Raw genomic sequence first — 25,435 nt, forward strand, 5'->3', positions numbered from 1 at the left:
TGACTTCAGTTCATTCCATAAGAAACATTTTAAAATATAACCAATGAAGGACAGTGCATCTAACTGACTCTTTATGGGAACTTATATTGATATATTTTATATCTTCCCATAGTTATGCTGACACGTTATTGTCTATTAAGTCAGAAGCTTCATCTCAAGGACAAGATTATTTAAGTTGGAATGATATACAGAACTGCATTGACATGGTTAATATGCAAATTCAGGAAGAAAATGAAAGTAAGTGGTTCTGGTTTTCAGTCATAGGCAGAGGTTAATGTATTTTCAGAGCATAAATTCTGTACTGCATGGCCTTGGCTGGGCATTGCTTGGAGAAAAGGGAAGGAACGTTTACGTTGCACGTTCCAATGACCCTTGTGTCTCTTTCTTTGAAAATACTCTTGGCATATCCTTTGTCATTGAAAGGTATCCCAGAATGCATTACTCATGTGACATCACAGATGCCATGGTCTGTCATAAAAACCAATATTTACCAGAATTGGGACAATAATTCTGGCATTTAATCTCATTTAGAGATTTGACTGAGTCAATAAGTACAAGCACAATTTTGGGTGGGTGATACTACCTCATAAGTAGTATCCTATTTTCAAGGCATTCTATGGTAAATGTCCCTTAGATCATTGTCTAGTGGGGAAGGAAGACATTCAGTGCACACTTGCAATTTAGTTGTCTGTTCCCTGCTCCCTCACAAAAACAATGTGGTTTCCTGTGTTAGTACAGCAGTGTTCTCACTTTTCTTTTACCGTAAGGTAGTGTTGGAAGTTGCGTTATAGCTTTTCTTTTCCAGGTTGAACAATAGCACTGTTGTCTTAATGAGGGTTCTTTAAAACAAATTTGGGGGCTTCTTATATTTGAGTAATTGAATCCCTTCATTGCTAGAGGCATTTTTTTCTTTAACTTTTATTAGACCAATGATAGTCTAATACATTTGGTTCCAAAAAGATATCACAAAGTCTTGCTTCTCATATATTTCCAGGACCATCACAGCTACAACAACACTCCAACAAAACTGCAGTGGTGCTGCTAGATATTAATTTTTCTTTACTGCATTTTTATAGAACATCAGGATATGCTATATCATACATGCTTGAGCCAAAGAAGCTATTAAGTAAATGGAACAATTGTCAATGACTAACAATATTTTGTCTCTTGTCATAGCATTTTTTTGCAGACTTTTTAGAACTTAGTGTTGCTTTAAGTAAATAATGAGCACCTGCAACTCTTAACTTGGGGAAACTAGACAACATGTTAGCAAGAACCAAAGTTGTTAGGAAGGCACACTTCTAGGGCCACTGCCTGGAAGAGAACTGCTCTGATCAAAACTATCTACAGGACCTGAAAAGCCTTTTGGAACTCGATTTACTTTATCAAAAAGCTCAAATCCTCTGTGCCCATAAATTTCCACTCCTCGCTGGTAGTGCCCCAGGGTTGCCATGCAGAACCATGGTTATCTCAACTTGGACAATAGTCAAGGGCCTGTTACAGACCACCTTTTTTAAAATATCTGTGGAATGTTATGCGGTCATAACTGCTCTGAAACTGTTCTAACTTTAAGGCTTAATGCTATCTTAAACCTACACAACTAGACTTTCCACTAGAGGACTGATGAGCAGGGGTGTGGACAGGAGTCAGGACTCTGCTCCTCTGATGTGGTGGGGAGGGGTGACATGTGGCTCAGAGGTGGAGAAGAGGGAAGTGAAGGGAGCAGGGAAACTCAAAAGACCTTTTTCCTCTGATTGATTTGGTGCTGTTTAAAGGTGTGCTAGACTGAGAATAAAATCCTGAATTTATCCACACAGTAGGTATAACATAGGCAAAATAGGGGCAGACTTCCACCCATGTGCCTCAGCTGTGGCCTGAAGGGAATGAAAGAGATCCCCAGGCCATCATCCTGTTGATATTGTTCACGTGGTGACAGGGCCCAACTAGGCAAGAAAGTGTCTAGCACATGCTCCGATCCATCAGTCAGGAGAGCTTGCTCTGGCCCTGGAAGTACTCTGTGGTGTTGGGAAGCCTCGGCCTGTTTCCCAATGCGAGATGATTTTGAGCTTCCTTTGCAAAGTACTTTGAAATACATGGATGATGAATTCCATATAAGTTTAAGTATGGCTTTGGTAGGTGCTTGCCATCTGTCTGGGCTATCCTTACTCTGTCTGGGCAGCACCTGGCTATGCCTTTCCTGCAGCTGCTTCTCTTCCCTCACTAGCATCCTGTGAACTAGATGCATTTAAATACCCTTGACAAGGTACTACCTGAGGCAGCACTCAATAGATTTGAGGCACCCCTCAGTAAATGCCAGCTCTTAGTTTTTCACTTTTGTGTTCCTACTGTAGAAAAATAATAGAGCAATTCTTCTGTTGCAATCAACTCAAAAAAGCATTCTACTCTGATAGGGCCATGGCACTGGTTGAGAATCACCGGGTTAGATCACTTAATCCAGTGGCTCCTTGCTGAGTGTGGAGAAGCTGAGGGTGAACCCCTGGCAGCTCTGTGCTCCGTATGGAACCACTGTGTGACAAGACCAGCAAGGTTTGAATTACACTCTGACTCATGGCAGGGTCTGTGGTGGTGGCAGCCAGAAGTCAGAGGAGATGCCACCGCCTGAGCTTCTTAAAAAGGTGTGGGGCAGGTTGGGGGATCTCGTCTTTTATACAGGGGCTCATTGCTTCCCCCCCCCCCCCCCCCCCCCCCGGTATTTCAAACCCTGGAGGCCAAGGAGCCATTCTGCCCTCTGCTCCCTGGAATCCCTGATCTTGCTACAATTAATGCAATGGCTGCATGCTGAGAGTGGAGTTGCTGGGTGGCTAGAGCCATGGTCTTCCCTGCACTAGCTGAGACCCTGTCAGCTCTGCTCAGTGTAGAGCCTCCAGATAATGAAGCCATGGAGCTGGGGGAAACACGCTTCCCTGAGCTCTATGATCTTATTGCAGTTAGGCCCCTGCCACACACAATGCTTAAGACATGATTAAACAGTTAATCGTATCCTAAATTGTAATCTAGCCACACATTAAAACATTTGATGGGCCTCATAAAACAAGGAATAAGCCAAAGTTATTCCACAACAAATGTGTAATAACTTTGTGGCTGGTTCCTGTGATGTCATTCAACATGTGGCCAGATGTGCCCTGAGGCTGGAATCCTGCAGCTGATCTAGGCTCCCAGCCTTGGGGGTATATTGTGCACTCCTCTGCCTGGGAGCCCGGTCAGGCTGGAGCTGGGAGATTGCTCTGGCAGTAAGGAGTGATGGGATCTGATGTTCAATCTGACAGTTATTTCCCCTGCCATGAACATGTGGTATGCTGGGAAGTGCAGTTTTGTGAACTGCACGTCAGATCCCATTTTGCTTTTACCTGTATGTCTGGCAGGGACCTTAAGCTGCTCAAAGTGACTGCACTCAGTGTGGAGGGAAGGGGAGGTAGGGAGAAGAATAGAGGTTTGGAGGGTGGAAATGGGTAGACAGGCTGGAAGCTGTGCATTCTGGGAATCTGGAGGACTGCAAATTAAGCTTCTTTTTTTCTTACATCCCTGGAGCTGTCCTAACAATGACCTGAATAAGACTGATCAAAGCTAACCTTCACTTCAATTGGCTTATCTTCAAAATGTTTAGAAGATACTTAGCATGGGATATAGATATAACACCCTTTAGTGGGTAAATGCTCCCGTTTTAAGTGCCTTTTATGATGGTTTAAATACAACTGTAACACTCCTCCTAGCCCCCTAAGAGCCCTTGTGAGGTCATAGGACTGTGACCTCACCGGTTAAGTGAATGTATATACACCTGAGGAAAAAAATCAACAGATCCCAGGCAACCATCAACTGGAATGCACTCTGTCACAGGTGATGGCAAACTGCAGGGATCCATGTTTTTATTTGCAAGACTGGTATAGAAAAAATCCTATGAAAATCACTCTGCCATGCTTCAGCACTTCTTTTTAAAACAAAAAACTAGGGTCAAAACTTAATTGCAGCTCTTTAAAGTTATGTGCCTTTGAGACCTGCTGGACACCCTGTTTTCCCCACTGTCTTCACTGGGAGTTGTAGCTGCTCAGCAGTTCTGAGATCCAGGGTGTGGTGTGATTTTTGGTGTGTGTGGGTTTTTTTTCAGGCCACCGAGTTAGAAAAACCTAACCTGAATATACTCGGGGAGAATTAGGTGAAATAGAGAGAGTGTTTGAAGATACTATTTTTATATAAATTTCACCTAATTCTCCCTGAGTGTATTCAGGTTAGATTTCTCTAACTCGGTGGCCTGAAATGTAATATGTACATGTATATGCTTGTTTGAGAAAATGAATGTGCTGAAAACTATTTTGAATAGTCTGATATAAAAAATTCTGAGAGTCCTTTTAGGGAAGGTATTTATTCTGGAATTTTTTTTTCTTTTTTTTTTTTTTTTCTTATTTTTGAACAATGTTTTTTGGCCATCCTGTTTTGGAACAAAATGAAAGAAGTCTCTTTTTATCCTTTTTTGAGAGAGAATTAAATCTGATATCTTAAAACAAGTTATCTTTAGTTAAATACTTAGTTGTGGGAGCAGGAAAAAATCCTTGCTTACTATTTGTCACTTGTTCTCTGTTTGGGATAACTTAAGTTAAAATTACTATATTGGGGTTTAAACCTCTTTATGGCACCACTCTTTTTTTGATTGAACTTGGTGCGAGATTTAGTGCATTTTTAAATACTAACACGTTCCCTTTCTTAGGAATTGTTGCAATTGGCCACATTAATGAAGCTATTGATCAGGGGGATCCTGAGAAAACTGTAGAAACGTTGCTGCTGCCTACAGCCAAACTGCAAGATGTGAAACCAACAAATGCAAGGCATTATCAGGATGTGTTTTACCATGCTAAAGCACAGAAATGCAAGGTAAGATATCGGGGAACTAGCTACTGTTTGTCACACTTATTAAATGCCAGATCTTTCTACCAGGGTTTTTAGTTTCTACCTGAATGCACTCTTCCCATGGCATTTGCAGTGCTTATGATGTTTGACTTCACTGTGACCATTGCAACTGCATCCAAGTGGTAAGTAACTTTAATTTTCCAGAACTTTTTATTGTATATAGGAGCCTGGGAGAATACTTAAATTTGTGCAGGCTTCTCTGTGTTCACTGATTCGTTTCTTCACTGATATTAACTTGCCACACTTACTTAAAGAATCGCTAAACTTTGTTTTTATGTCAAGACTGCACGGAAGCAGTTGGTTTATTGGATCTGGTCCATTGTAAAGATTGGGGGCAGATGGATATTTTATAGCTAGAAGACAGGTTGAGCTTTTGCTGCTAGGTAGAGGGTTGAAGCACTTGTAATCCTAAGGAAAGCATGGAATTGACTTCAATGGAGGGCCATAATGATTTTAAGCTTGGGTTTTTATAATAACTTTAGTGCCCCCTTTTAACTCTGACATCTGCTTTAGTCATTACAGCATGCTGATTTGTTTTTCTAATATGTCATTTAAAATTAAACCAACTCAGCATGATGCCAATGTCTGCTTCCTCATAGTTGTTCCCTGGTTAGTATCAGTTTTAGGGTAGGGAATATAAACAAAGATGGACATAACCACTTTCATGATGTAATTGAACACAAGATTAATTATACAGCTGTTTGCAAATTGTTTTAATGTTCAGTACTTGGACTATAAGATTTAAAATCATTATAAAACAATTCCTAAGAAAAATTTAAGGCAAGTTACTCATTACATTGAAGAATATTTCTGTGTTGCTACTAATTGTTTGGTAGATCTTGCTGTATTATGGAAGCCCTTGTAAACTTACACTTGTTTGTCCAGGTGGCACTTTTGATTTATAAACTTAAAGGTAGTTCAGGATAGGAAATTTCAGGAAAAATTAATTTGAAGTTTAGTCAGTTTTAAACAAGCATCTAACACAGTTTAAAGAGTCTTTGAAGCCATTCTCAACTGACTGAATTTTCTAATGTGGAGAAGTTGTAAGGCTGGTAAGTCTACTAGATATTTGATTTAATACTTGAGAGCTACAATTTTTCTAATGAATCAATATATTTAACTGTCATCTTTGCCAAGCTTTAATGCATTGTTAAAAGAAACGATCTGGATAAATTCTTCTGTGGAAGCATTACCAGATCTGAAGTTTATTCCCCTCCCCCCCCCCCCCCCCCCCCCCCCCGCCAAGCATTTTTTCAGAATCTGTTTCAAATTAAAATAAAAGTAGGTGTTTTGGTTAACTAGATGCTTCTTAAAATGGCATTAGCAGTGTAGGTGAACAAAAGTATAGTTCCTTACACTCTAACCAGCTGGCAGTAAGAAATATACACAGATGCCATTGATGTAGGTATTTCATGAGGTAGATGGCATTATATTTAATATAAATGTTTTTAACTTCTGTAAATATATACCCTGCAGTTGTCTCCTTGCCTCTCCCCCAACACCCCAAATCTGTGAGGATCAAATTGTAGTTGGTCACTAGTGTAGGGTTTATGAGTCTTGAATGCAGAAGGATTGCTGTGTCAAACTAAATGGGAAAACTTGTATTCAAAGTGAAATGGGCCTCTAATACACAGTCAGACAGTAGTAATGATGTGCTAGATGTCATATATGAATTTTATTAACTTTAGGTGTTATGTTGTCCTTGGAATGCTTATGTTTGTATTGTATTAAAGGCAGGCAGGACAGAATACCATTTTACATTGGTCACAAACAGAAGCATTGAGTATTTCCAAAAATCATCAGATTTTACTTTAAAATATTACCGAGCTTATCTTGTTTTCTGACACTTGTGGCCTTTAGTGTTCACACTTGGGATTCTCTTAAGTGAAAGCTGAGTCTCACTTTAATCCACCAAACTGTAAGACTTTTTGATAATATTGCAAGAGTTGGCAAAACTATTTTAAGTAGACTTTAACAAAGATTGGAAACAAGTAAGTTTTCTTTCAGGAAGGTACTTTTGAATATAGGCTGCTTTTTCATTAAAGACTATTCATAAGTACTTCATTTATCATTAAGTGTCTCGGCACTGTTTAAAAAAAAACAAAAACAAAAACCCTCAAAAAAACCCAAAACTTTTGCATACACACGTGTAATATGTATATAATTTGCTAAATTTATGAAACAAACACACACACACACACACACACACACACACACACTAGTATATATAATAATAATATATAGCTCTTTCAAATGTATGTGTATCAATAAATATAGGACATTACACTTATGTCATTCTTCCCTAGATATTTTGACCATTGTGAGATAAATATTTGATTGATCCTTGACTTTGGACATCAAAAAGTAAAGGAATGGATCAAGGCAACTATTCAAACTGCTTAGACATAAAGCAATAAGATAAAAAAAATATAAGTCATCTCTCTTGTTGTAATAGTAGTTAATGTGGTGAACAATAAGTATGATATTGCTTGGTATGAAGCAAATAGCAAAAATTGTAAGGATTAAAAGACTTATTTTAACATACCATAGCCACTTCTGCTCATAAATGTTTAGTGTTTGAATAATAGCAATATAACAGAAAACAGTTATGGTCAGTGGGATTACAAATCCAAAGAATGCTAAACAAATAAAATAATAAAATCGGAATGATAAACTCTCCATGGCATTTTGTACATCATGGCAGGTACAAATATTTAATTGTTCCAAGCAGTAGCTCTGCTTAGTTATGTAGAATGGTAGCATGTACAGAAAAACAATTGCCCATACTGTGCAGCAAACTAGGATTGCATAGGTTCGTTTTGGTAGACTCCTGTAGGTGAAAGGGTGAATGATGGCTACATAACGACTAATGCTGATACATGAGAGAAGTAGAATGGAGCAATACATATTGCCATAGAAAATAGCAGTCATAGTTCGACACATGACTTCCCCAAAAATCCAGTTGTTTCCATTGAAGTGGTATGCTATCTTGAATGGCAGCATGATACAGAACAGAAGATCTGAAATTGCTAAATTTGTGTAGAATATGGCTGTACAAACAGATCTTATTCTGAAAAATAGCATCCATAGAGTGATGGTGTTGGATGGTATGCCTAATAAAACTACAATTAGATACACTGCAGGTATTAGTTTGGTGCTCAAAGAGCTGCTCAGATACTGTATTGTGGTATTATTCACTTTCAGTGTTGAATCATTTGACTTTCCCGAAGAGCATTTGTATTCTCTGAGAGTAGATGTTGTTGAATCTTCCATATCAGGTAGGGGAAAGCACTCGTAAATTCCTTGTTGAATTCCATGAAAGGTTCTGATGGATACGTTTGGACTTGCAGAGCTGTTCTTATGTTGATGTCCTAGAATTTTAAAAGAACAAGTTAAAATTGTGAAAAGATAAACTTATTCTCTAGAGAGAGCTAATATATACCTTTTCTTGTTATAAAATCATTGCATCTTTAATGTGAAGAATGATTCTATTTATAAAAAAAAAAAAAAAAGTACCTGTAGTTTCTATAAAAATTATGCTCAGGGAAAACCTCATTTTACTTCTAAACTGGCTTCCAGCCCAGAAAGCTCAGCTTGGAATTAGGGTCAAGCCGAGTTCTTCACATCCAGTGTATTACTGGTAATCTTTGCTGGCAGGTGCTTATGGCAGGTCATTAACTGCATTAGCTTGATGTTAGCAGAAGGCACCTTAGGCCACTGACAGACATTAAAAAGAAGGCACAAGGGGATCTGGTGCATGATCCCAACAGGTTGCACTTCCTGCTATGTCACACATGCATGGCAGGAGGCACAATTATGGGATTGAGTGTGCAATCACATTGCACCATATTGGTGGTGCAGGGGGAGCTCAGCATCCTGAACCTGGGCTCTCCCTGCAGTAGTCTCTGCTTCCATGGCTGGCAGTCCCATCAGTTGATCTCAGCTCCCAGCCCTGGAGGCACACCAGGTGCTCCTGTGGTTGAAAGCTTCAACCAGCTGATGGAGCTCCCAGCCACAGGATTGCATGGTGCGCTTCTGCAGCTGCGAGCTCCAATAACTGATGAGGTTCCCAGTAGCTGCAGGCAGGAAGGGGATAGGCACCCTGTGCTCCTGTGGCTGGGAGCTGTCCATGATCAGAGGTCCCAGCTGTGGGCTAGGCTGAAGGGGCACCGTGCACTCCCATAGCTGTGAGCTCCAGCAGCTATTTGGGAAGTTGGGAGTGCTTGCCCAGCTGGGAGCACTGGTAACTTGTTCAGTTAGACGTGATAGGAACCAGCCATAGTTATTGCTCACACTTTGGTGTAATAATTCTGTCACTTGGTTCTGGTTTTATCATGCAATTAATTGAAAGAACATGTCACTACTTAAGACAAGATTGATTAGTTAATCACATTTTCAGTGCATCGTGTATCAGACTAAATCAGAAGTTTTACTCGGAGATCCTGGTTTGTTTTTTTTCTGTTTAAAAATCCCAAATTCTCTGATTAAAACCCCCAGAATCTGTATTTTTCCGTCTTTTTTTTTTTTTTAATTAAACACCACTAGAGAGTGTGTCTGCGTGTGTGTGTGTGTGTGCATATATATCAGTTGAACATTGATCTATTTACTGTTTTTAAAGCAGCTTGGAAACCTACCAGTGCCTCAATCAGTATAATAAAATAAATTCTAAATACTTATATGTTGGTATTTGATTTTTTTTTTTTATCATGGGAAAATCAGAGCTCCCCCATCCCCTTTGTTTGCCAGGACACAGGTCCAGCTGCAACTGGTGTGCGAGTCCCCACTTCTCTGTGGCTCTGAGCAGCGCTGATATGCTGGTGCCCTGCCCCTGCCCATGCCTTTGCCCCTCACTCCCAAACCACAGCCCCCCAGCCCTGATGGTGTTCTTCACTTCTAGCCTGCAGCCCCCCACCCCCAATGTGTATAGAATGGGGTGGGTGTGTGGGGAAGGGCAGGTGTGGGCACAAGCAAAACATGGGGGCGGGCCACAGGCAACTCAGTATGGGGATCATGTGCCCCTGACATTTCTGTGCTCACAGTGGGGTGTGACATGCAGGGTTGCAACTGGGCTGGACCAGCTCCAGAGGAGCTGTCTCTGGCCCAGAAAACTGCCTTGGGCTTTTTGAAAGCTGCCCTCCCCTGTGGGTAGGTATAGACAGTCTAGAAAATTACTATTAATCTGCTTCCCCAATTTAAAACTAGGATGATGGAACTCTATCTCCTTTAGTAAAAGGTTTTGATAGATCATAATATCCTTTCATCTGTAGATATAGGAAAAATGAGAGTAATTGATTTGTTTACCTGTAATTCATTACAGTTTCTATAGAACTATGAACAAGTCACATAGTAAATATTCTCTTATTACTTGGGCAAAACCTAAATACCGTGTTTGATATGTTCTCTATTGTCAATGTTTCTGATAATGTCTAAGGTAGAAATTTCTAAAGGTGTTACAATAGATGATCTAAAAATGGTTTGTACTTGTGCTTGGCCTGAATTCGTTAATAACATACAATGATTCTTTTTTTATAGTATTAGGTGTAGTACAACTTCAAACTTATGTAACCTTTTAAATTTTTGAGAATCTTTTTAGGTACAATAATCTCAAAAGCTTTGAAGTTGTACTTAGAGTGCAGATCTTGAAATTGGAGTCATACCTTAAGAATTCAGAGCAAATGTACTCTGTAAGAGGTAGCAGGATTTAACAGGATGAGTGCGAAACACCTACTCATTTGCCCTGCAGCAACAGTTCATCTTTGATAAAAGTACAGAAAATAACACTTGTGTCCGCACTTAACTGACCACTAAAATGGGATCCCTCCACTGTAGATGTCAGCTCTGCAGTAGAGTTGTTTTGAATCACTCAAATCAGTTTCCTGGGCATAGACAATGTCAGTTTTCATTCCCTGTGGGCATGACTGCCCTTTTAAAGATGCATGTGTGTGGCAGTGTGTGTTTTAAAAGAAATGCATGACTGTTTTAGCTTCATATAAAATGCCCAATTTTGCGCTCTCTAAAATTTAGTTCTTTCCCCCCACCCTCAGTTAAAATAAGAATTTTGTTAGGCCCAGTCTTTGTAAACAACCACATTCCCCCAAGCATTTGTCTTGTGATGCCAGCATTCTCACTCAGCCAAGACTTTTCTACTACTGGTGTTCCTCGTCTTAAGTAATAATTCTGTGTTTGATACTCTCTACATAGAGGGTATATTCCAGCAAAATCACTGCTACATCTGCAAGTAGTGGTAGTGTTGGATATGTTGGGTTGTGCAGGGGATGGAAGTGTCAATAAACAGAAATACAATTGCTCTCTTCCCTTCCGCACTTCCCTCTAATTTTGCTAACTAATATGTAACACAGTTATCTTAGATTCTTTCTCTAACAGAAATAGAGAAATCAACGTTTTACTGGAGACATTGTACACTGTATCAGCTGACTTGATCATCTAAAATACAAATAAATACAATGCAGATGGCATCAGATCAAATATAAAACACAGAAAATGAAACTTACCAGTTAGGCTAGAAGGAAGAGAGAGCAATCCAGTTATTAAAATAAATGCTTTCATTTTCATTATAGGAAGTTAAATTTAGTTGGTAAAATAGTGCTACTTTAACTCATCTGGAAAGGCTTTTTGTCCACATTTTTGTGCAAAAGTCTATAGGCCTTTACTCCTCCAGAAGCCAACTGTAGATGTGAGATTTATGGTAACGAGCTTTGTTCTTTGTCTGCTACAGCAACAGGACGTGAGGTATATGAACATGTAAATACACATGACTCAGTTTCAGCCATTTCCCAATGCAGGAGGGGATTAAACTCTTCTTACAGTAGTTTAACTCCTAATTTGCCATAAGCATGAATGAATGATTCTTAGGGATTTGTGTATATTTTTACTGTACTTTTTTTAATATGACTTTTTGCAATAGAAGTATTTTTTGTCTAACACCTCTTTCAGCTCTCCCCTACTCCAGTTCTTCTTATAACATAGATTAAATACACATAGCTGCATGAAACATGTAAATTTTGAATTAAAAACCCTGTGGAGATATTTAGTCTGGCTGTGTCTAAAGATTTATATGCTCTTTTATGGTGGAAGAACTTTCACACTTATTTCTCCGCCCCTCTCCCATATTGGCTAGCACTGATTTATTGTTTGGAATTCAGTAATATAGATTAAACCACAGATTCAGTCAAGCTGGTTGCTCACCTGAATTGGCCAACCCAGATTTCATCACTACAGACCTCATTAAAAAAATTAGCAAAAGTATTTTGAATAATTTTCTTTTTGCAAAACTAATAAATGCTACTGCATGGTTCTACATGCTTTATGGTCCTGAATCAGTCTTCCACATAGGGTGCTGACAGATGTGAAATAAACAAAAATGTGCTTTAGCAGAAGAGGCAGTGCATTAGTTCGACCCTGCTCTGCAGAGTCCATATAGATTCCCATTTCATCAGGGCTTTTTGGCGCGTCTATCTAAGTTAATTCAGTCAGCTATTAGATAAAAGCACCAAAAAAGCCCCACTGAAGCTTCTGATCTATACAGATGTTGGGTGAGCTGGTTCTAACTAATCTGATACCTCTTCTGGGCATGCACAGAGTTTAAAGCGCTGTTTTTTTGCAGGTTTTTTTACATCTGTATGCAGCTATAATGTCTAATACTGTTGGAATGCTCTTGGCAGCAGTGTCAATATAAAGTTTACATGCAAGAATGATCATTCTTTGGATTTTAAGGCTTCTACCATGAATCTACTAGGGACATCTGGACAGAGCATTACTGAAGCCTGGCCTCATTAGAGTATCTCCTCTTGTACCCACACTGGCACATGTCTCACTTACTTATTTAAGCAGGCAAGGCTCTTTGAGTACATGTGATATCTTTTATTAGACCAACTGAGCAGTTGGAAAAAAGTTCTTAGCAAGCTTTTGGGCACAATCACCCTTCAGGCATAGGGAGTCTCTGCTGTTCTGAGACTCCAAGGAATGACAGAAGCTAAAAGTGTAACAAGATGTTAGTGAGAATGTAAATAGGTAGAGATTAGGAAGACAAAAGGTAGAGCAGGTGAGGAGGGAAGAAAATGGGGGCTGGGGGGAGGGGGAATGCCAAAGGTGAGTCAGAGACTGTACAGTAGTGATAAATAATACAAGGTAAAAAAGAAGCTGTCTGTGAGAGAGGAAAAGGCTGGGAATTAGGAAGATAAAGGGCAAAAAAGTGGGGGAGGGGAGAAAGGTGGGGGTGGAGGAAACAACGTTGTAAGAGGTCAGGTCTGGCAGGTTCTAATGTCATAAATCCAATGTCTATATCAAGTCCATGATTTTTTTTTGTATCCAGTAGATATATGAAGTAGAGTTCATAGGCTCGTCTATGAAAGGTGTTTTGTAAGTTCCCTTTGAGGATTAGAACTGAGAGATCGGAGAGGGAGTGATTGCTTGTGAGAAGTGGGCACCCACAGGTAGTTGGGTATTCTTGTCTTCGATAGATTTTTCGGTATGCATTCATTCTGGTGCTCAGCTCCTGTTTGGTTTCTCTTACATATTTTTCCATCGGGGCATTTGGTCCACTGGATGAGATTGTATAACGTTTCTGGAGATGCAGGCATAAGATCCAGGAATGGTGATGGTTCTGTTGTGGGCTGTAGTTGTGAGGATGGTGGAGATGTGTTGGCAGGTTTTGCATTTCTTGTTCTGGCATGAGCTGTGGTTTGGGTCATGGGGAACTTGTATCTGGTGATGAGGTTAGTGAGGTTTGGTGCTTTGTTTAAAGGCTATGATGGGTGGTTCTAGAAAGATCTCTTTAAGAATCGGGTCGTCTTCTATGGATGCAGTTGGATTGTTGCAGTATGGATTGCAGTTGTTTGAGGATTTTCCATGTAGGTTCCAGGGAAGGGTGATATGTCATAACTAATGGTGTGTAATTTGGAGGGGGGAGGGTTCTTTTCCATAGATTCATAGATGTTAGGGTCGGAAGGGACCTCAATAGATCGAGTCCGACCCCCTGCATAGGCAGGAAAGAGTGCTGGGTTTAGATGACCCCAGCTAGATGCCTATCTAACTTCCTCTTGAAGACCCCCAGGGTAGGGGAGAGCACCGCCTCACTTGGGAGCCCGTTCCAGACCCTGGCCACTCGAACTGTGAAGAAGTTCTTCCTAATGTCTAGTCTAAATCTGCTCTCTGCTAGCTTGTGGCCATTATTTCTTGTAACCCCCGGGGGTGCCTTGGTGAATAAAACCTCACCAATTCCCTTCTGTGCCCCCATGATGAACTTATAGGAAGCCACAAGGTCGCCTCTCAACCTTCTCTTGCGGAGGCTGAAGAGGTCCAGGTGCCCTAGTCTCTCCTCATAGGGCTTGGCCTGCAAGCCTTTAACCATACATGTGGCCCTTCTCTGGACCCTCTCCAGGTTATCCACAGCCCTCTTGAAGTGCGATACCCAAAATTGCATGCAGTACTCCAACTGCGGTCTGACCAGCACCCGATAGAGGGGAAGTATCACCTCCTTGGTTCTGTTCGTCATGCATCTGCTGATTCACGACAAAGTGCCATTAGCTTTTCTGGTGACTTTGTCACGCCTGCCGTGACTCATGTTCATCTTGGAGTCTACTAGGACTCCAAGATCCCTTTCCGCTTCCGTTCCACCAAGCAGGTCATTCCCTAGGCAGTAGGTATGCTGGACATTTTTCCTCCCTAGGTGCAGCACTTTGCATTTCTTATTGTTGAACTGCATTCTGTTGTTTTCCGCCCACATGTCCAACCTGTCCAGGTCTGCTTGTAGTTGTTCCCTGCCCTCCAGCGTGTCCACTTCTCCCCACAGTTTTGTGTCATCCGCAAACTTGGACAGAGTACACTTCACTCCCTCATCCAAGTCGCTGATGAAGATATTGAAGAGTATCAGTCCAAGGACCGAGCCCTACGGGACCCCACTGCCCACACCCTTCCAGGTCAATACCAACCCATCCGCTACGACTCTCTGGGTGTGACCCTCTAGCCAATTCACCACCCACCGGACTGCGTAGTCATCCAAGTCACAGCCTCTTAACTTGTTCACCAGTATGGGGTGGGATACCGTATCGAAGGCCTTCCTGAAGTCTAAGTAAATGACATCAACCCCTACTCCTGCGTCCAGGTGTTTTGTAACCTGATCATAAAAAGAGACTAGATTAGTCAGGCATGATCTACCTGCTATGAACCTGTGCTGGTTTCCCCTCAGCATAATTTTTCCTGCTGGACTCTTGCAAATGTGAGCCTTGATAATTTTTTCAAAGACTTTGCCTAGGATGGAGGTGAGACTGACTAGCCTATAGTTGCCTGGGTCCTCCTTCCTCCCCTTCTTGAAAATGGAGACCACGTTGGCCCTTTTCCAGTCCTCCGGGACCTGGCCCACGCGCCACGAGTGTTCAAATATTCCCACCAGTGGCTGCTCAATGACATCAGCCAGTGCCTTCAGTACCCTCGGATGGAGCTTGTCCAGGCCTGCTGACTTAAACGCATCCAGTTCTTCCAAGTGACTCTGCACCACCTCAGGGTCTACGCATTGCAGTCTGGTGCCTTGCTCCTGCCTCTCTACAATTCCAGTGAGAGACTTGTTCTGCCCCTCGCTTAAGAACACTGAGGCAAAGAATTCATTGAGGAGTTCAGCCTTGTTCCCCCTGTCCATCTCCAGTTGCTTATGCCCATTTAGTAGAGGTCCTATTCCACCCTGGGCCTTCCTTTTACTCCCTATATATCTAAAGAACAATTTTTTGTTATCCTTAACTTGGGATGCCATCCTCAGCTCCATTGTAGCTTTGGCCTGTCTAACTGCCTCCCTACAAGCACGAGCAGAGGAGGTATACTCCTCTTTAGTAATCTCTCCCCGTTTCCACTTATTATATGCCCCCCTTTTAGCCCGTAGACTGCTCTGGATTTCTCTGGTCAGCCAAGGAAGCCTCTTGGCCCCTTTCCCCCTTTTTCCCCGCATCAGGATCGTCTCCCTCTATATCTGAATGATCATTTCCTTAAGGCACAGCCACCCTTCCTGGGCTCTTTTTGGGTATCCAGGTTGCTCTTTCAAAAGTGCAATCTGTTGCTCTGGAGGAGTGTTCTTATTGGTTGAAGGCCCTTTTGAGATTTGTGACGATCATAGGTATTGTCACAGGTTCGGTAGTATTGGAAAATTACAGCTTTCTTGGTGTGTTTTGGGTGATTGCTGGTTCTGTGTACAGCCTGTGGGTTTCTTATATATGGTGGTTTGAATTTTACAATTTTGGATATTGATCATGGTGTTCAAAAAGGAAATGCTGGTATTAGAGTATTCAAGTGATAGTCTGATGAAGAGGTGATGATTGTTGAATTTTGGGTGGAAATCAATTGGAGACTGCAGGGTTTCGGTCCAAATGATGAAGACGTCATCTATGGATCTCGGGTATAGTAAGGGTTTGATGGTGCAGTTCTTGAGGAATTCTTCTAGGTGAGCCATAAAAAGGTTGGCATATTGTGGGGCTACTTTGGTGCCCATAGCTGTGCCCAGGGTCTGGAGGAAGTGTTGGTTGTTGAAACTGAAGTTGCTGTGTGTGAGGATGAAGTATATGAGTTCAGTGATATCCTGAAGTCTACTCTGAGTTGTAGTCTTGTTCTTGTAGATATGTGAGGCAGGCTTGGATGCCATCCTGGTGTGGGATGTTGGTGTGTAAGCTAATGACATCCATGGTGGCTAGGAGGGTATTGCTGGGAAAGATGGTCTGTGTTTTTGAGTTTTCACAGGAAGTCTGTTGCATCTGGGATGAAACTCGGCCTTTTGGTGACGAGCAGTTTTAAGATGGATTCAGCGAAACCTGATATTTCTTCCATTAGGGTTCCATGGTTTGAAAGGATAGGTCTGCCGGGGTTTCCTTGTTTGTGGATTTTAGGAAGCAGGTGTAAAGTCCCTGGGTTGAGTAGTAGAGGGATCAGGGTCTGCAGTTTTTCTTGTACTTCCGATGGTAATCTAATGGTGGTTTTAAGGTGAAAAGGGGAATTGGATCTTCCTCTACTTTTTTTATAATAAGTGGTGTCAGAGTTGTCTGTTGGCGAGTGGCCGAGATGGGCAGGGGGGGAGTATCAGTGGTGGGCTGGCCAAAGCATGGTGGTGGCACTGGCTGTAGCCACGCCACTCCAAGATTCCACGGCACACCTGGACATGGCTGGAGCTGTGCAGGTGGGGTGGGCTGCTGCTGTGGGCTGAGACCGCCAGGGCTGTGCCAGGCTCTTTTGCATTTTAAGTAGAACTGTTATGCATTTGGTGAACTGAAAGAAACAGTTCACCAAATGTGTACAATACATTTTTGCTTTTTGGCTTTAGGTCTAGGTTTCTGTGGTCAAATTTAGCTTTAGGCTAGGAACAGCTGTTGCATTTGTCCCTGGAGAAGTTGCACCCGTGGCTTCCTAGACCAAAATATCCCAGCATTAGAAGAGTGGTTATATGTACATGACAGTTGGGTTTAGTAAATGGCTGACTGCATTGCTGCTTTTCTGCCATTGATTCAGTGAAACAATCCTGGGATAGCAAAGTGCATCTGAATGGTTATGTCCTGGGATAAACTGCTGGCATTTTGTATTCTGCAAACCTCTTTAGGATTAATTCCAAGACAGTGGGCATGGATGTCTGAATCTGTGTGGAGAATGTCTGAATGATTGCAACTTATAGATTCATAGATGTTAGGGTCGGAAGGGACCTCAATAGATCATCAAGTCCGAACCCCTGCATAAGCAGGAAAGAGTGCTGGGTCTAGATGACCCCAGCTAGATGCTCATCTAACCTCCTCTTGAAGACCCCAGGGTAGGGGAGAGCACCACCTCCCTTGGGAGCCCGTTCCAGACCTTGGCCACTCGAACTGTGAAGAAGTTCTTCCTAATGTCTAGTCTAAATCTGCTCTCTGCTAGCTTGTGGCCATTGTTTCTTGTAACCCCTGGGGGCGCCTTGGTGAATAAATCCTCACCTATTCCCTTCTGTGCCCCCGTGATGAACTTATAGGCAGCCACAAGGTCGCCTCTCAACCTTCTCTTGCGGAGGCTGAAAAGGTCCAGTTTCTCTAGTCTCTCCTCGTAGGGCTTGGTCTGCAGGCCCTTGAGCGTACGAGTGGCCCTTCTCTGGACCCTCTCCAGGTTATCCGCATCCTTCTTGAAGTGTGGCGCCCAGAATTGCACGCAGTACTCCAACTGCGGTCTGACCAACGCCCTATAGAGGGGAAGTATCACCTCCCTGGACTTATTTGTCATGCATCTGCTGATGCACGATAAAGTGCCATTGGCTTTTCTGATGGCTTCGTCACACTGCTGGCTTATGTTCATCTTGGAGTCCACTAGGACTCCAAGATCCCTTTCCACCTCTGTGCCACCCAGCAGGTCATTCCCTAGGCTGTAGGTGTGCTGGACATTTTTCCTCCCTAGGTGCAGCACTTTGCATTTCTCCTTGTTGAACTGCATCCTGTTGTTTTCTGCCCACTTGTGCAACCTATCCAGGTCTGCTTGCAGCTGTTCCCTGCCCTCCGGCGTGTCCACTTCTCCCCATAGCTTTGTGTCATCTGCAAACTTGAACAGAGTACATTTGACTCCCTCGTCCAAGTCGCTGATGAAGACATTAAAGAGTATCGGTCCAAGGACTGAACCCTGCGGGACCCCACTGCCCACACCCTTCCAGGTTGAAACCGACCCATCCACCACGACTCTCTGGGTGCGACCCTCTAGCCAATTCGCCACCCACCAGACTGTGCAGTCATCCACATCACAGCCTCTTAACTTGTTCACCAGTATGGGGTGGGATACTGTATCGAAGGCCTTCCTGAAGTCTAAGTATACGACATCCACCCCTCCTCCTGTGTCCAGGCGTTTCGTAACCTGGTCATAGAAAGAGACTAGGTTAGTCAGGCATGATCTGCCCACCACAAACCCATGCTGGTTTCCCCTCAGCATAATTTGCCCTGCCGGGGTCTCACAAATGTGAGCCTTGATAATTTTTTCAAAGACTTTACCAAGGATGGAGGTGAGACTGACCGGCCTATAGTTGCCCGGGTCCTCCTTCCTCCCCTTTTTGAAAATGGGGACCACGTTAGCCCTTTTCCAGTCCTCCGGGACTTGGCCCGTGCGCCACGAGCATTCGAATATTCCCGCCAGTGGCTCTGCAGTGATGTCGGCCAGTGCCTTCAGCACCCTCGGATGGAGCCCATCCAGGCCTGCTGACTTAAAGGCATCCAGTTCTTCCAAGTGACTCTGCACCACCTCAGGATCTACGCATGGAAGTCTGGCGCCTTGCTGCTGCCTCTCTACAACCCCAGTGAGAGACTTGTCGTGCCCCTCACTTAGGAACACTGAGGCAAAGAACTCGTTGAGGAGTTCAGCCTTGTCCCCCCTATCTGTCACCAATTGTTTCTGCCCATTTAGCAGGGGTCCTATTCCTCCCTGGGCCTTCCTTTTACTCCCAATATATCTAAAAAACAATTTCTTGTTGTCCTTTACTTGGGTTGCCATCCTCAGCTCCATGGTAGCTTTGGCCCGCCTAACTGCCTCCCTACAAGCACGAGCAGAGGAGGTATATTCATCTTTAGTGATCTCACCCTGTTTCCACTTTTTATGTGCTCTCCTTTTGGCCCTTAGGCTGCCCTGGATTTCTCTGGTCAGCCATGGAAGCCTCCTGGCCCCTTTCCCTCTTTTGCCTCGCTCGAGGATCGTCTTGCTTTGTGCCCGAAGGATCGTTTCCTTTAGGCACAGCCACCCTTCTTGGGCTCCCATCCCATCAAAACTCCTACTCTGCAGTGCTTCCTTGACTAATCACCTGAGTGCATTGAGATCAGCTTTCCTAAAGTCTAGGACTTTCACCCTACTAGTTACCTTACCCACTCGCCGTCTTATGTTGAATTCTATTATAAGGTGATCACTGTCTCCCAAATGGCTACTGATCTGGAGGTCCCCTATCATGTCATCCCCTGTTGCCAATACCAGATCCAGTATGGCATTCCCCCTAGTGGGACCATGCACCTCCTGTGTCAGGTGGAGGTCCTGTACACTGGTTAGAAACCTGCGTGAGCGATGGGACCTTGCTGTCTGCGTCTCCCAGCAGATGTCCAGGTAGTTTAGGTTCCCCATGACTACCGCCTCTTTAGCTTTTATGGTCTCCGAGAGTTGCCTCAGGAGCCCCGCATCTATTTCTTCCCCTTGGTGTGGGGGTCTGTAGCAGGACTTGGTGTGGGGGGTCTGTAACTTGTTCCAGGATAAAATGGTTTACCCCAGGACAAATGCAGTATCTGTTTGTAGCCTTCAGTTGCCTGCGGATGTAAAAAAAAAAAAGCAGCACTTTAAACTCAGAGAGCTCATGTGCTGAGCCCAGCACATGCTCAGTAGAGGCAGCACCTTAGCTGGATCTGGCTCTGTAGCATCTGTATAGATTGAGCACTTTTGGAGCTTTTTTGGCACTTTTATGCAATAGCTGATTGAATCAGCTTTAGCCAAAAGCGCCAAAAAGCCCCACTGAAGTGCCCTGATCTATACAGATACTGCAGAGTTGGTTGAAGGCTGATTTAGACTAGACATAAGGAAAAACTTCTTTACAGTCCAAGTGTTCAGGGTCTGGAACAGATGCCCTCCAGAGGTGGTGCAAGCACCTACCGTGGAGTCTTTCAAAAGACATTTGGATGATTATTTTGCTGGGATAATTTGACCCCAGCAGACTTCCTACCTATGGCAGGGGGGCTGGAATTGATGGTCTCTCAAGGGCCCTTCTAGCACCTAATGTCTATGAAAGTAACATGCTGCTTCTTCTGGTAAAGTGTGTTTGGAGGTGTGGGGGGCGGGGCAGAAGACAAAACATTAACATCTGTGAGCAGCCTCTGTGTCCTGAGGTTTCCAAAAGGTTTTTCTCTTTCAAAGCTTTAATGTTGTGTTTGGAGTGAATTTGACTTTTTATATTCAAATACTTTTCCTCCTCCTTTTTCAGGAAACCCATGATGAATCAGCAGTTCTCTGGCTAGATGAAATACAAAAAGGAATCGATGATGCTAATAGGAATATAGAAGAGGCAGAAAACTGTAAGCAACAACCTGAATCTGAATTAAACTTGACTACTTTTTATCCTGAACAAATGCAAGGATTTCTCATTTTGATTCATGTTCACGTGGAATTGTAGCCAGGTTAATTTAATGGCTCTCTTAAATGTATTTAGTTAAAAAAAACAAACAAACATATTACAGGATGGTTGAAAGTGACTGAAATAAAATTCAAATGCCAGATTACTGTTAAATATGTCCAGAACATCATGGATATGTCTTAGTTGATGTGATCTTTTACTGCTTAAATATAATAAAACTGCAGGTTTCTAACACCACTATTTTCACAGAACTGATGAAATGGCATAAAAATGTCTCTTATATAGCATGAAAACAAATGCGAGGGGATGAGAAAAGGAAATTACAGAGTAGTTGAAAACTTCTCTCAAGTTTTTATCATAACTGCTTAAGTTTTATATATAATACCTTATCTATGTTGCAAGACCAGAATTCCTTACATGGTCACAACTTTGGTTAGTCAATCCTTATTCCTCAGTAAATGTCAGTACTTCCCCCAACTTACAAGCTTGCCGTTTAATGATTAATAGTACTCTGAAAAACGATTTTTTTGTGTAGAAGCAAAAAGTATTCCAGTCCATATTGAACCTGACCTTATCTATGAAAATAGCAGTCTGGAAAAAGTCAGGGTGGACCTGTCCTGGTTGTATAGCCTGTGCATACCAATTTATTAATGTTGTCTTCTCTCCCGGAAGTTTTGACTCAGTCACTCCCCTCTTGTTGCTCCAACAGCCAGGTGGGGGCAGGGCCAGATGCCTCTGGCAGGGCCCTTTGTGGGGGGCAGGGAGAGGAGTTGTTCCTCCCTCGACTCCCAGGGCACCGCAATGGGATCTGGCCACTGCCACCGAGTGGCAAGATAAGTCCCCTCTTGTCCCCTCTGCCGGATGCTAGAGGGAGGGGAAATGACTCCTCCCCCCCCCGGGGGGGGCCCAGAAAAGGAGAAGGATTATGATGAGCACTGGTATGCTAATACTGGTGACTAGAAAGATGCTCAGATAGATGTATAAGCAGGGCTGACACTTCCATAGTCCAGAAGTCAGTAGTAGCTGCATCAGTGCTAGCTACAGCAGGCTGGTGCTGCTGATACTCTAATGCCATGCACTGGTTATTGCAGTTGTCTTCAGTGCATCACAAGAGTGTGGGTACAGTGCAGAGTTCAATTTCTTTTAAGCCTGGATAAATAACAGATGTGGTGAAGAGGCAGGCTCTCTCATTCTGTTTCTAATATCTGGAGCAGGATGTAAACTTTTAGAGCTGCACCAATACATTGGTCCAATATCGGATCAGCACCGATTTAAAGAAAATTTACTATATCAGAAATCGCCCATATCAGACCAATTTAATTGGGCCAATAAATGGCCCATGCATGTGCACAGGTGGCAAGGAGCACAGTCTGGCAGCGTGCGGAGCTACCTCCAGCTGGTAAGTCTGGTGTGGTGCAAGGGGAGTGGGGAGGGAAGCAGCTGTGGGGAGCAGATCAAGGCCCCTGCAGTGAGGGAGTGGCTGGAGCTGGGCGGGCATGGCACGGAGCTGTGGCTCATGTGGGAGGTGGGGGGGGGGTTCCTGTTGCCACGCATTGCTCAGCAGAGAGCCACTTACCTGCTCATCCGGCGGCTCCCACCACTTGTCCTAGAGGGCATTGAGGGGCATGTGCCCCCAGATCTGCGTGGGATGGGCTGGGGCTGCGCCAAGCTCTTCCTGGCAGGTTAGGGCTACATTGGGAAGAGGCTACAGAGGGGGCCACATCCACAAACTCGCCATAGCCCCTTCCCAGCGCAGCCCCACCCTTCCAGGAAGAGTTTGGCCCAGCCCTGGTCTGTCCTGCCCCGCGCAGATCTGGGGGCTCACGCTGCCCCTACCCTCTTGGAAGTGGTGGGAGCCTCCAGACAAGCAGGTGAGTGCCAGGTGAGTTACCGGACCAGTGGCTCCTGGCTAAGTGGTGCACAACGGCAGGAGCTGCCCTCTTCCCCCTAGCCCCCTTGTCAACCATGCCATGTCTACCCTGCCCTGGTTGGGCAGTGCTTGCCCCAGCCCCACACCCTCCCTCACTGCTGGGGCCTTGATCTGCCCTGCTTCCCCCCATCCACTTCCACCACCCAGACTTACCAGCTGGAGGTAGTTCTCCATGCTGCGGGGCTGGGTGTCGGAAATCGGATCGACATCAGTTGATATGCCTCCTTAAAAATCGGCTATCGGTATCAGCTGCAAAACTCTCTATCAGTGCACCCCTATATACCTAGTCTGATCATAAAAGCAGACTGTCATCTTGTTTTCAGATTTAATGTTTCTAACCTGGCAATGTTTTGGAGAGGGGTTCTTTCCCAAATTCACGTTTAAGTCTGATACCAGTTTGCAAAGACTTTTGTAAAACCTAAGGGACAGATCCTGCAGGGGTAGAGGTAGAAATATGTACAAGGGAAGCAGTGGAAATTGCTTCTGCATTAACTCTGCACACGAGCAGAAAGTTTGTTTTGGGGGGTTTTGTAATATACCTCCCATACACTGAAGTGTGTAACAAACAAGCTGTGGGAGACTGTTTCAGTGGCTTATTCCACTCTCCTCATAGCCTAGGAAATTTGATAGTATGCCGGGATATGACCATAAGTTGGTTTGTCTTCTGCTTGGCCTATGCCTGAATTTTTCTGTAAAGGAATACTGTTATAACGTTGGAGGGTGGTATTGTATTATGCATGTGTATATGTAGCTTCTAAACATTCTAGTGGGGAAACACATTCTCTAGATAGTTGAAAGATGTGCACGTATATAATGTTCTTAATTTTCAATGTAATTTTGTTTAGTGACTCTTGGAACTTCAATGATTAACAAGTGTTTGGAAAAAGGTGATTCAGAGCCTCTCCTAGCTATATTGCAATCTCCTAAATATGGCTTAAGAGTTGTTCCAGAGTGTGCTGAAGCCTATTACCAGAAACTTTTGGAAGCCAAAAATTTAAAAACCAAAAAAGGTAAAAATGAAAATCCTTTGAATGGGGGAACCCATATCTGTAGGGGGGATGAAGGCCTTGTGAAAAACGTAAACTAAGCCACAGTGTTACTGGGGAACCTGGGATTTTTTCTTTTTCCATTGGATTATTCAAGAGGTATTTAGCTCCCCATTTTGTTTGTTTGTTTGTTTTCACTTAACTCCTTTAGAGCTTGACTACATTGAGTAAATTCATCACAGTGTGTATTCATCATTTGGTTATAAAATATATGGTTCTGAATTCTTTGCTCTGCCTTGCCCATGTGGAAGGGAGGGATAAAGTTGTGTCTGAAGCTTCCTGGGGGCTGAAGTGGGTTTGAGTAACTTACTGCACCACAGTGCAGAACCTCACAGCCATTCTTTCCCACTGCCCTACACTAACCACTACAATGGGGAGGCTTTGGCTGTATTTGTTGGCCCTTTGCTCATTCTGCATTTAGAAAGCTCCCCAGAGCTGTCAGACCCCTTTTAGGGCCTTTAGCAATGCAAGAGCAATTTCACATGGTGCAGCTAGAGCCAGAATCTGGCCCCCTTTTCTTTGAACAGGACTTTCCTGTGTAAAATTGTCAGCTGGTTCTGGATAACCCAATAAGCTGAAACTTTTTTAAATACAGCAGTTCCGGTTTACAGTGTCTAGTACCTCATATTTAACATATTAATACAAAGCCTTTTCCCAGTATAAAGAAGTAGCTTCTGCATATAGCAAGAATTGAGGGTTTGGGAAGCTTTCTTATCAAGTTTACCTTGGAACCTTTTATCCATGAGGAAACTTACCCAAGACATTTAAGATACACACTTGTTTTTGTTTCCCAAAAGCTGATAGTGGTGATCTGGGTAATAACATGAATATGGCAAGTCTGTAATGTGCACCCATAGTTAACAAGGCCCAGCCTGTAGCAGATACTGCAAAAAAAACCTCATCTTTTTTTCTAATGCTTGTCTTGGCTCTATTTGCATTAGTAACAATGAAGGTCTTGGGATAGACTGGTGGCTGCCGGGATCTGGGTAGAGTTAAATAGCACAGTACTTTACATATTGGTAGCAGCTGGTGGTCAGTCAGTCTAATAGGTAGAACCTGGAGCATTCATAGCTGTGTGGTTTGTAGGCTGCTTAATTTGTAGCACATTGCTGAATTAAACATGATTCACTTAGCTGTTTACTGTGGCTTTTGTTTCAAAGAGCTTCTCTGATTTAGGTGGAGCTCATCAGCATTCCCTTTTTTGGAAAAAAGTCACCCTTTTGCAACTAAAATTGAAGCCATACCTGGTGGTTCTCCATACACCCACAGGCACTTTGCAAACCTATGTGTTTGCAGGGGAGTTCACAAAGTATTTGGGTCATGCTGTATACTGCATTTTAGGCTACTGAGTGTCCTGCAGCAGAAGACTTGATCAGTGTTAACACAACAGGATATTTTTACAAATAGTCCCTAAAATTGACTTTTGTTGACTTTCATACATGAGTA

At 43.2% G+C, this 25,435-nt stretch overlaps 2 protein-coding genes across 5 annotated transcripts in view; one reads left to right on the plus strand and one right to left on the minus strand.

Annotated features, from left to right (window-relative positions):
- IQGAP2 (IQ motif containing GTPase activating protein 2) overlaps positions 1 to 25,435 on the plus strand; it is a 205,894-nt gene that overhangs the window by 139,754 nt on the left and 40,705 nt on the right. For 2 of the 4 annotated variants that reach the window (XM_014594718.3, XM_014594721.3), the window contains 4 exons: positions 113 to 237; positions 4,721 to 4,884; positions 20,864 to 20,954; positions 23,789 to 23,953. In XM_014594718.3, coding sequence (XP_014450204.2) covers positions 113 to 237; positions 4,721 to 4,884; positions 20,864 to 20,954; positions 23,789 to 23,953 — 545 coding nt within the window. The remainder of the gene's footprint in view (positions 1 to 112; positions 238 to 4,720; positions 4,885 to 20,863; positions 20,955 to 23,788; positions 23,954 to 25,435) is intronic. The other 2 variants (XM_014594723.3, XM_014594725.3) reach the window with 1 other exon arrangement.
- On the minus strand, positions 6,583 to 11,644 carry F2RL2 (coagulation factor II thrombin receptor like 2). Its single transcript, XM_006273137.4, has 2 exons — positions 11,433 to 11,644; positions 6,583 to 8,291 (listed from the first exon to the last, which is right to left on the minus strand). The coding sequence occupies exons 1-2, from the start codon at positions 11,491 to 11,493 to the stop codon at positions 7,213 to 7,215; spliced, it is 1,140 nt and encodes a 379-aa protein (XP_006273199.1). The 5' UTR covers positions 11,494 to 11,644; the 3' UTR covers positions 6,583 to 7,212.

The sequence above is a fragment of the Alligator mississippiensis genome, chromosome 3 (assembly GCF_030867095.1).
Source record: "Alligator mississippiensis isolate rAllMis1 chromosome 3, rAllMis1, whole genome shotgun sequence".
NCBI lineage: Eukaryota > Metazoa > Chordata > Crocodylia > Alligatoridae > Alligator > Alligator mississippiensis.